This window comes from Pygoscelis adeliae, unplaced genomic scaffold (genome assembly GCF_000699105.1).
Source record: "Pygoscelis adeliae isolate BGI_AS28 unplaced genomic scaffold, ASM69910v1 Scaffold36, whole genome shotgun sequence".
Lineage (NCBI taxonomy): Eukaryota > Metazoa > Chordata > Aves > Sphenisciformes > Spheniscidae > Pygoscelis > Pygoscelis adeliae.
Genome location: NW_008824934.1, coordinates 538595 through 550655, shown reverse-complemented (window position 1 = coordinate 550655; position 12061 = coordinate 538595). Strand labels below are relative to the sequence as shown.

The window sequence follows — 12061 nt, the reverse complement described above, 5'->3', positions numbered from 1 at the left end:
AGAGAGAGTAGCTGTAATTTACAAACTCCTTAGCTGTAACTTAAAAATTCCTACGGGGAAATTTTTTTTTAATCTGTTCTTGCAAGGTAGCAGTAACATATTCTTTTAACTGAAGTTTGAAAATTTGCTGCCATTAGCATGCCTTAAAATTCTTGTAAAGAGAAGAGAATGAAAGTAGCTGATACTAGCATCATTTAGTTTCTCTCTAACTGAACATCAGTAGTTAACAGGAAGCATTTAAGGAAAAAAGACAACTGATAATGAAACCTACTCTATCTCCACAGTTCCTCAGAATTCATGTGGTACCACAACTACATTTTTCAGGCAAGTAGATGAAGACTGGTATTTTGGCACCAAATTTAGATTTGGATGACAAAACCATGGACATTAGGAGGAAAAAAGTGATATTAAGTGTTTCTGAATTCTCTTAGTTATCTGAGTTCTCTTGGAATTAGTGGTTCCTAGTGGCAGGAACAGGAAAATAACAGTCCTGTGCACTCAGCTTTCCAAAGAACAGTGAAGCCAAGTGATCTGATTTTGTATTACTAGCACCCACCTGGAATCAGTCCCCCAGTGCATTGCATAAATTTTAGCCAGGTGTCCCCGGAGTGTTCTTCTAGTGCGCATTTGAATTCTCCCCACTGGGTCAATATTGGCTGTGATCTGAAATAGGAATGGTGTAATACACTGAATTTTTCACTTTGTAGTTCCAAAAGTAACACATCATACACAATTACATTTAAATGAGCATTCCAATGCAGACCAAAGAAAGTCCCACATTTCAAATATTGACTGAGTTTTTAAAAATTGCCTAATCGAAAGTTATATCCTTTTACATAATACGTCTTCATCAAATGAAGAAAGTAGCCTCTCTATTGTATTTATAAAGACTCTCAGAAATTACTTTGTTTAGCTCATATCTTAAGACTTCTAGGATTTCAGACCTTTGATCTGGGTTTTCTACTCCTGTATAGATAAACGCTGTAGACTAACTTTTTTTTCCAGAAGGGGAGGTATATCAGGCTTTAAACATGTCTCCACTTTTAAAAGATTAATAACTCTTTCAGATCCAAAAGGCCTTCTCTTCCAAGTATAGGATTATTAAATTAATCGTATTCCTGATTTATTTAACTTCCTGAAGATAAAAGTAGTCCTTGGAATAAGTGAGGAAGTAATCAGTTTAGCTGTCCTTATGCTGTTAAATTTAATATAAGTAAGTCCTCCAGTCTGGAGAGAAATACCAGTTTAAAAAAAAAAAACAAGACAGTACAACACATTTTCAGTACTGTAAGTAGTACACATCACAACAAATCCAAGAGTTTGTAAGTTTATTTTATGGATAACGTCTGCATACTTCTCATGTCTCCATGTTAAAAAGTTCTTTAGCAAGAGCATTTGAGCAAAGATCTCTGCTTCTTTTCAAGGGCTATCAACACAGCTTAGGACTCAGATGAACAGATAAGAATGTTTCCCTGACATAAAACTCCTTTCATGGTGGACATCTCGCGTATTAACTAATACTGAAGCTTCCCCCCCCATACTTTCACCTTGGAAAATACTCAACATTGTGCCTCGCATAAAATGAGATCACAAGATATGTACACTCAAATAAATGTTGGTATTACCTTTTTACTTGATATTTTAGTGATGTTTTAAATTAATAAACTGACATCAATCACTTCTGTACCAACTATCTTAAATCAGACACACAGGATTAATAGTCAACATTCAAGCAAGTGGACTGAAGTAGGTGACAAGTAAACTGATTCATGATATATCTAGAAAAATAAAAGCAAAGGCTTGCCATCTCTTCCAATGCCATAATAATCTGTTTCAGTCTAAATTCCTACCACATTTCTAGAAAAAAACCCACCGTATCTCCATGAGATGTACTACAGAGTACAGATTTCCCTTTCCCCAAGTTAATGTTGACTGAAGCCAAGCCAATAGGATCAAAATGTGACAGTACAGCAAGATGCAAAGGTATTAGCTCAGGTTCAGAAGCAGTTCAGACGTAACTGCCGCATCCTATGGAAATTAGTAAGTAGGTTAACCTCAGCAGGTCTTATGGTTCAGATTATTACGCTAATGCAACTGTATTACTACCATATCTGTAGCAGAACACCGGGGCTCCCCTGCATTATTTTCCATTAAGCAGTAGAGACGTGCCCTGAGTCACTTCTTAAAGAAACTACTGCTCAAGGCTACCACTCTCAGAAACTGGACAAACATAAACAACGTACTTATTTCTGGAAGAAACCACCTAAAGGCAAAATAAAAAAAAAAAGATAAAGGAGGGAAAAAAGATTCACTTGCACTTACCTTCTCACACCATAGTTTCTTTTTGTAAAGGAGACAAATTTTCATAATTCATGTTAAACTCTTAAATGCTTACCTGAGCCAGGGTGGCATCCGCACATGCTTTCCTAGCATCCTGCAACAGAAGGAAGTTAGAGAAATGAGAAGTTCTGTACATTTCTTTATACTCTATCTCTGTTTTGTCAAGTTGATCAAGCACCCTCAAAACAAGGTTCAGAAAGCATTTCTGCTTGTCATCCAGAGAGGACCCATCCTAACTGCAGCACAAACATAACATGTGGTCTGCTGTCAAAACTCATTGAGCATATCGAGCATTTAACTTCAAAATTTTCTTCTTCTTTTGAGAGAAAGGTAACATGATTTTTACCACAAAGACAGTCAAGCAATGGAACTACTTGTCAAGACAGTCTGTGGAGTCTCCATCCTTGGAGGTTTTCAAGACCTAACTGGACAAGGCCCTGAATAACGTTATAGCTGACCTTATTTTAAGCAGGAGGTTGCTTAACATTGGTTATGGTCTGGCTCCGAAAAACTTCAGTAAACATTCATTTTGATCTAATCCATTTTGTGCATTATTTGTGTAACTATTATTTTCTAAGCAATATTAAAGACCAAAAAGTAATTTCCTAAAGCAGTTACATGTGCTTGTCCTTTCTAAACATCCACAACATTAACTTTGACATCGTGAAAACATTTAACTTAATGCATCGTTTCTGTCCATCTCTGTTCTCCTCAAGGCACACAAATGACCGTTCATCTGTACTGTGGCTTCAAGATCCACTGATACAATACATACTCTGATTTGGTTTTTCAGTTGCTCAGCCTCCTGGCGTAACTGGTCAAGCTCGCTCATTTTCCTGTGCTAAAGGTGTGCTTCACTGCCACCTCTGAAACAACCAGAAATCTGAAAGACAGGTGATAATAATGAGACTTAGTAGAAGTCATAGCTTGAAATTACAAGAGTAGACAAGTCCTTTCAATCATCTCAAACAGCACTTGGAAAAAAAAAGGCAGATTGGTTTATAAGTACTGGAACACAGGTGAAAATATTTCTCTGAAATCTCTTCAGAATAAAGTGTTACCACATGCGAACGTGCTTAGCTTTTTTCCAGCCACAGTAAATAAAATATAATTTGGACTTATTCCTTTCCTCCAGGAAAGTCCTCTTTTTCTGCGTTTTTTTCATTACTGTTTTTCTGATTCAGTTTTGTATAAACTCAAATTTCCCAAGAGTGAACCAGCAGATAACACTAACGTTAGACATGAAAGACAGAACTTCTCTCTAGGTCTTAAGAATAGAGTAAGGAATCCTCCTATCAAAGAATAAGCACCTTAAGTATTTCCAGACTGACACAAGCACTTGCAAAATGCTGTAAAAAGACCTATTATGAATGCTATCTGTAACACAGCAGCTATGAGAAATGTTGTTCTGATATCTGGGTAAAATGAGATGACTCACAAATGTTGTTCAGGATTTTACTTGTTAATTGCTAAATGTCTCCCTGAGATTTCCAGAATGGATTCTAACATTAACATGTTGTCAGAATAAAACTAGTATTTTTTTGAATCTTAGGTTGAGGGGAGGAGTTTGAGAAACCGCTGGCCACAGACATTTTCCCCCCCTAAGACTCTATTTTCCTAGCATCAATAAGCATCAAATTAGTAACATATATCCCCCTGTCTGCTGTACTCTGTAGCCAGCAAGATAGAGGCTCAATAAAACATAACTATCACTGAACACCCTCAACTATTGCCTATAGCATTCTTCAACTATTGGACTGTTTTCCAATATAATAAGCATATAGATATTTTCCATTAAGCATACAACTTATCTGTTCCAGAAACATATTGTTGGCATTTTCACTAGCATTCCATACCTAAAACTCAGCTGTTCTTAAACTTTTTGTTTTAAAATCTCTGCAGCTTGATATCAATGTAAGATGCTGAAGAAACATGCTGATGAAGTTTATCTTCTGCTACAGAACAAGGTAATTGGTTCCATTTTCAAATGCTACATAGAGCACCTGGAGTTTACAAATAAACACTGGTAGAGTGTTTTTAGAACATTTTATTAGCCAGAATTGACCCTTTACTATTAAATAAAGCAAATGCTTTGCTAGCAGCTTTACATATTATTCTGTTAAGATTTAATCAGCTTATTTATCTTTGCAAGCATGCGGGTTTTGTTTTTTTCCTAAAGCCCTTCCCAAGGAGAAAGATGAGAATAACTTCCAAATTTTTATCCAGTCACAGTAACAGAGAACATATTGTAAAGGCAAATTAAAGCAACAGAGGAAATATCACTGTCAAAAGAAAAGAAGTTTCAAAAGAGTTATTAAGACTTTAACTTTCCCTAAATGTTACTATCCCACACAACCAGACTTATCTCAGAGTTCTGTTCGTAGTAGCTAGTATTCCAAACCGAGGACCTCAAGGAACAAGTGTCAGATCTTGTCATATCATCAATTTATACTCTTCTCCGAAACCCAGAATATTTTAGAAAAGGAATTTTAGTTAGCTTTTGCTTCTAAACCTCCATTCACACAACTTCAAAGCCATTTCACTTTATTGTGAAACTAGGTCTCGTCTTTCTCTCTTCTGGTTCCAGGGTCATCTTTAAGCCCTTTTAAGATTGCTTGTTCAGCTTAGTCCAAAATCCAGTTAAAACAAAACCCATCAAGAGTGTTTTATGATCTTGTAACAACCTTCTTTTCTTTTGAATGCTCTTTTGTTTCTCAAGATGTTTTGTTCATTCTACATTTAAGACAAAACACACTGTGGTTGGGTCTCTCTACAGTTTTTAGCATGCAGTTGTCACTGTCTACAGCTCCTGTGTAGTTCCACACACATTGTGAAATAGTATGCACTACTCTTGTCATAAAGGAATTAAGAAACTCTAGAGACCGTTCTTAAGAATAAACTGCAAATTTCCAGGTCTTTTAGCTTTTTTATATCCAATCCTATTTCTGCCATTCTCTAAGTTATTACATAAGCCCATTTCCCACTAAGCAAATACCAATGTCTCCAGGCAGAGTACAAAGAATTTAGAGGTGGTGTCATTCCTATTTCAGAGAAAGAAATTACGATCCAAAACTTAAACGTTCTACTCAAGGTCACAGCAACTCCACGATGGGATTAAGATGAAGATTTAGGACACCAGAATTCCAGCTGCAGAGTTACAGGTAACTACATTGAGGATTTACATGCAGCTTTATTTAAAAATATAATAGGATGAATAATCTAATGTCAGTCAAAGCAGATAAGTTCTCTTGTAACATACAGCTTAAAATAGTGCCAATTTATTTCTGCCAGAATTTGTGCACTACGCAATAGAATTCTCTCACATTTAAATGAAATAAGACTTCTTTGTATGGAACAGGAAGAGGCCTAGGGAGATGAACACTAATCCCAGGAAAAAAGTCATATTGAGAAAGTTCACAGAAACCGAACCCTGTAGTTTCATTCTGGATTATTTGCATACGCTGAGTTTAAAACAAATCATACAAGCTTATTTCATGCTTGTGCCTTATTGCTTAATATAGCATGCACTGAAGGGTACTACTGCAAATAACAAAGCCAGATGAAGCAGCCCAATAGTGTCGAGGGTCTTCTGCAGTAACACAGAAGCAGCCATATAAGAAGCTGAAGGGACCTAAGTCCCATTCCCCAGTTGATGGGACATCATAGCTTAACTAGCATGTACATGTCTGTCTTCACACAAAGAAAACCTCCATTACACTTTGAAAGGCCTAGCACAGTAACTATATGTATACTTCTGTTACAGAAGAAACTCTCACATCAAATTCAAGACAGTACTCTGCCTCAGCACTTTGCCTCCATTCTCTTCCAAGTCCCACTTTACAGAGGGGCAGAACAAGCCAAACTCCTTCACAATCTGTAAGAATTATCTAAACACACCAACAGAACCCAACCTTCAGTGTCATTTCATAAATGCACTTTATCTTACAGTTAGGCAAACATGCATATACTTAACCTGCCCTACCTACTGTACAGCTAAGCTCCTGAAATGCTTTTATTTGTGAACTCCACATCAAGACAATCACTCATTAACATTTTAAGGAAAGCTTCCTTTTAATGAACAACTTCAAAATGGTTTACCAACACTACAGAAACCTTTATACCTACATGCAAGATACCATCTCCATTATCACAGGTAGCAAGGATTTCAAGGAACTTAACTACTATTGTTAAAAGCAGCTTCTATGAATCTTGACCTTCAGTCACTTGCTAGGCAAGACTCATGTTTCAATATTCGCTGCATGACAATTAGCAGCTGAATGCATACAACCCTTGATGTCTTTCCCATCTGTAATAGATCTATGATAAGTTCATATCTTGAAGTTAGATATACTTTTAGAGTTACAAGTTAGCCCTTCTGCATTCCAAACAACTCTAAACTCTGAACTGCATTTCTGACAGCATCCATAGGAATTGTTTAAACCAGATTTCCACATTCCCTTTGCAGTCTTTGTTGTTTCAACATCAACAGGAAGTTCTAATTCCTGCCAACATGACAGAACTCACTAACACTCAGGAAACGAAAATCCTAATGAAGCCAAGGGCATTAAAATATAGGAGTTCTCTGAAGAGGACTGTAAACTTTATGGGACAACCAGCCAACCAACTTGGCTATTCCTCTATTTCTTTTACACTAAGTCTTAGGCAATTAAATTTATGGCAGAAATATGAAATCCATGGGGAGAAAAAAGGGTTCCATCCTCTTGTGTACTTTTCAGCTATAATGTAAATCAGCAGAGCCTGCTAGTATCTAGCATTAAAAAAAATAAAAATAAATCTTTAAAAGAGCAAGAACAACAGGTAAGATCAGGAAAATGTATAGGAAAACAAATATTTTTATCTTTTCTCACTCTTGATACATGGGAAATTTTTATACAGATTTATTTGTATTACAGACAGAAGTAACAAGTAGAGACTGTTCAATATATGATTTATGCTCATCGCAAACTAGCACAATTGAATATCATGCAATAATATATTTTTGTTTCTCGGCATGTTCTGAAGGCATTTAACCCCATTTTAAAAGAAGATTTCTAGGAGAAACTGTAAGCTTGATATGGATGATGCTGATTTCTGGGGCCTTGAAGGAAGTTACTAAATTTCTAAATCAAGCAAACCTCATGCAAAAAGTCACTACTCAAGTTCCACACTCCTTTTTTCCAAATTATCACCATAGCTGTGAAGAAATAGATTAGCAGGCAAACTCATGCTTACCTCACTTTCTTTTGAATATGTTACTGTGTTCTTGAAGGCAGACTTCTCAATGAATGTCTCAGTAACACATTCACTTTGCTGAACTCACTCAAGACCTTTCCAGAGGCTGAAGTGCTTAAGTGCCTCTGCCCTAAGCCTAATTCCCCCTAATCTTGTTGACAAATATACCTTGTAGATAATTCTCTTCTTGCTAGGGACAACAATGTGTGTACTTGCAAGGTAGTTTACTATTCTTCATTACTCCAAATGACCCAAGTCTCTAATCTCTTCTTACAAGTTACCCATAGAAGAGTCACTTCGTTCCTGTTTCCCACACAGGAAAATCAAGAATTGACTTCACCTAGTTTGTTAATTTCCATATATGATAAGACTTCACAATTCAACTATGTCAAAAGGATTTATCACGTCACTCATCTCAAAGTAACAACTTCTAGATTTGTTTTTCTCTAAGCTACGGGAACTGTATTCCTATGTAAGAGGAAAGTTATATATGTATGTTGAACGACTCTGCACAGAACCTTTGAACTGAATAGAAAGCCCTATGAAATCTACAAAACTTCCACATACTTCCTGCAAATGGAGATATGCTCAGGATCCCAGTATAATAATTCAAATTTAAAGGTAAAGCTCCCTACTCAGAAAACAGTAACAGAACAATTTAAAGGCTAAGGAAGAACTCAGATTCACTCATTTCATTGTTACAACTTTAATGTCCTTTCCAGAGCTCAAGCTGTTTACCCAATTAAGTCCAGTTACTGAAACCAAGGTAGCATTAATACCATCACATTTATATGTGGACTGCTGCTTGCCTACATTGTAAGAGAAATGGGAAGAGTTGAATACCAAGTCATCCAAACACATGCTCTTGGGTTACATATGATTCCTCTCTAAAACTACCTGGCAACAGCAATGAGGCAATGCTTACTAAACACTTCATTATTTCATTTTCTCACACCATTCCTATAAAAAAAGAATAAAAAAGGATGGAGTTGTCCATCCTCTCCTAAATAGCCTGTCCTGTGAATAACCTCTACAGATTAAAAGAACACAGATTTGAAATCACAGCTGTCATTAAGTCAAATATTTAGAACTTCTATCCCTTGATGGCCAAACTTTGTTTGCTACAAGGTATTTTTACTACACATTACTACTACCAACAAGTAAAGTAATCCCACCAAGCCACTGTGGATGCAAAATCTGGTAACACAGAAGGTTTAAATTTATATTGTTAGAATATTACTCAAGTACAGTAATTTCATAAGAAGGTTAGCCAAATCACCTCTCTCCCAAATGAATAGGCTGCCTGGTATTTGTTCCCTCAACATCTTTCCTGCTAATACGCATCACTAGTGTGTACGTAACAGCCAGAAGAAAAGCAAAACACATCATTTGCAAAAACAGAGCCAAAACTTTACAGCCTTAATAATGAGTTCATGTTATGCCTACCAGACAGTCTCATAGCAGGTCATCTGATTAAATGAAGCTGTGCTAATCTATTAGATACCATAAATCCTATTAGCAATATGCACAGCAGCTTGTACATTTTCACAATGACAAAGGAATCGCACACAATCTACTGTTAGTTTCAATATTTTGACATCATTGGAACTAACAGTGGATTGACTTTGAAAAGCTGAGGGGTTTTTGCAATTTAATCGGAAGTATATATTGATTCCTATTTGACTTACATTCAATAGAAAACACAGTAATTAAGATCAGAATTGCTTGTGCAACAAATTTGAGGTGTCCTCTGCCCCATTTACATGATACAAAATAGAAGACAAAAAAATTTAGGGGTGCCTTCTGATTCTGAAGTACACACATCTCCAGAGAACGGTGATCACCAAAAAAAAGTATAGCTAATTTTAGAAGTTAGACATCATAGAAAAGGTATACAGGAACACAACATAACAAATGTACAGAATCACACAAGCTTCTGTGAATCAAACTTTATTTGAAGGGGAAAAAAAAAAACCTGTAGAAGATGCACTGAATAGCTCAAAGACATTGGCTTAATACCCAGCACCAGTTAAAACAAAAGGTTGTATAGAAAATAGGACAGAAAATACTGAAAATATCATAACGCCACTGAGTAAAAGCAATGGATTGTCTACACGGGGAACACCGTGTTCAGTTTCAGTTTCTGCTCCTCCAAAAAAGAATACTGGAGGTGCCTAGGGTTGACCAAGGTAACTAATTAGAGAACACCTCAGAAGACAGGTTTAGAGAAAGAGACGGGGCTGGCTTGCTCCTTGCTTTTTGAAAAACAGGTAGATATCTAGTAATTGAAAGAAATTTAACTGAGGAAATACCTTCTACACAACACATGGCTAACTAGTAATGTTCCTCACAGACTAAGGGACTTCACAAGAGGCAGAAACATTTGTAGTTATAGCCTGGAAGGTAACGAAGGTTTCACTGTTCCAAGAATATTAGTAATAATTATGATGACACAGAATGTAAACTCTGAAACTTTTAGTTTGTTTAAATAATACTGACACATTGAAAAGAGCATTCTAACAAGAGCCGCTTTGCTCAAAAGAAATTTGGCCTTCTTTTGTCAAACATGGCGGATAAGTAATTTTTCATTCATTACAGAATAACTGTTCTCATCATTTTATTTATTACAGTTCCCTGCCCCACTGAGATGAAACAGTTTCATCTATGGTCTCCCTCTGCTTTGACAGTTCCATCTCTGAAAGAAGGCAGGCACTAACATCTATTATTTAGCAGGTTTCCTGGCCATTTTAAAATCCTTCCTGTTGACATAAGAATACATATGCTAAAGTAGAAAACAGGTACTTCAGGCTTGCACAGATTAACAACTAAAAACCTGAAGTTAGCCACTTTTTAAAAATAGTATGATTTTCTCAAGCACTAGAAAAAAGAAATTACCTTATTTCTCTACTTACATGTTCTCTCACTACAGTAGAAAGCCAACTTCTGCTGTCAAACATGTAAATTCTGGAAAAAAACAAAACAGAATTAGTACAATTATCAAGAAATAACACCAATTTCTTAACAAATCTAGCAGAAATTAAAATACCATCAAAGCACAGACTATTTTTTGTTAGCTAACTTAAACAGCCAGCTTGTCTTCATGGTTATGAAGGAAATGGTTATGTTAGTATTATTAAAGCAATGCCCAAAAGACTTGCTCATGTCAAGAAGCTTTTAACATTCTTTTTCCAAGAAAACTCTTGCAATCCTCAGATCATTAATTGTCCTCCCCTAGTGATACAGAAGTCCATACCATTAGAGAGTTTAGGATTGTAACAAAACATTGTCTCACTCATACAAGACTGTAATTTTCACTGCACTATAAAGTGCCCCCCCAAATCTGCATTTTCAAAGCAATGAAATTATTTCTTCTCAATACTGTTCCTGAGGTATGCTTGCTTTCTAAGCACAGTTAAATATCAAGATATCTATTTTATCAAAAGAAGTTACATAAACCTCCTACTAATGAGCTCAAGCGAGAGCACAGCACTCTTCTAGAAGAGTTACGACTTCTAATCACTAAAGATATTAAAAAGTGAAAAAGTAAAAATTGACACGTTAAGTAACACACACTTGCAGTCTGGAAGACTGTAATGATTTAACATACAAATTGGCTTTGTAGCAAGGTGAAAAAATTTCTTGTAAGAAATTTCAGAGCAATTTTTTCCTCTGGCAGCACAAAGTAATAATTATAGTTCACCCCAAGATTTGAAACATTGACAACCGCTTATACATTCGAAACATCTGTGATCTGTCTCTATCACACAGCAAGACAAGGGCTATGGGTGATGTCAATGGACACCTGAGTGTAACATCTTCAAAGCCGCTGCATCAGGACAGTGGAAGATTATTCTAAACACAAAGCAAGAATGTACTGAAGCAAAATAATCATAAATCAGAAAGCCAGTCTACAACTTCATATACTTTAAACTGAAATGCTTACATGTAATGCGTCTTTCTGATTTTACAGTTCACTATTAGCTGGAAAATTTACAAACCACTTCAGTGTCTGGTACAGAGGTTAAGCTACTTAGGATATGGGTCATCCTCATCCAAGCTCATTTATAGATGAACAGTTTAATACCGTGATTATGAAACCATCACAGTGTAAGCAGTTTTGTTTGTTACTGCCAGAACAACACACTTTTAGACATAAAACAGTAACTCACACTTAGAGGCCAAACTCCACCCGCCCCCCCCAAAGACACAAACACATGACATGACCATTTTAAGTTCTGAAAAAAGATCAACTATATTCAACTTTCAGAAGTCTTGACAGAAAAATTTGCCCACACTGCAGAGATAATGAGATCTAATGAAATTCTGAAAGAATTACCTGAAATGTAAACAAGTAAAATTATGCTGGAACACTAACAGCACACAGAATACACAATAGCAAAGGCCAAAACACACACCATTATTGTCCTGTGCTGCACCCTCATTAATGCAGGAGAGGTGTTGCAGATTTCATATGCCTTCTGCAAAAAAG

The 12061-nt window shown here is 36.2% G+C and overlaps 1 protein-coding gene across 1 annotated transcript in view; it reads right to left on the bottom strand.

Annotated features, from left to right (window-relative positions):
• GNB1 (guanine nucleotide binding protein (G protein), beta polypeptide 1) overlaps positions 1 to 12061 on the bottom strand; it is a 45193-nt gene that overhangs the window by 14028 nt on the left and 19104 nt on the right. The window contains exons 2-6 of the mRNA XM_009325145.1: positions 11988 to 12050; positions 10485 to 10536; positions 3116 to 3223; positions 2396 to 2434; positions 557 to 663 (exon numbers count right to left, since the gene is read on the bottom strand). Coding sequence (XP_009323420.1) covers positions 557 to 663; positions 2396 to 2434; positions 3116 to 3172 — 203 coding nt within the window. The 5' untranslated portion in view covers positions 3173 to 3223; positions 10485 to 10536; positions 11988 to 12050. The remainder of the gene's footprint in view (positions 1 to 556; positions 664 to 2395; positions 2435 to 3115; positions 3224 to 10484; positions 10537 to 11987; positions 12051 to 12061) is intronic.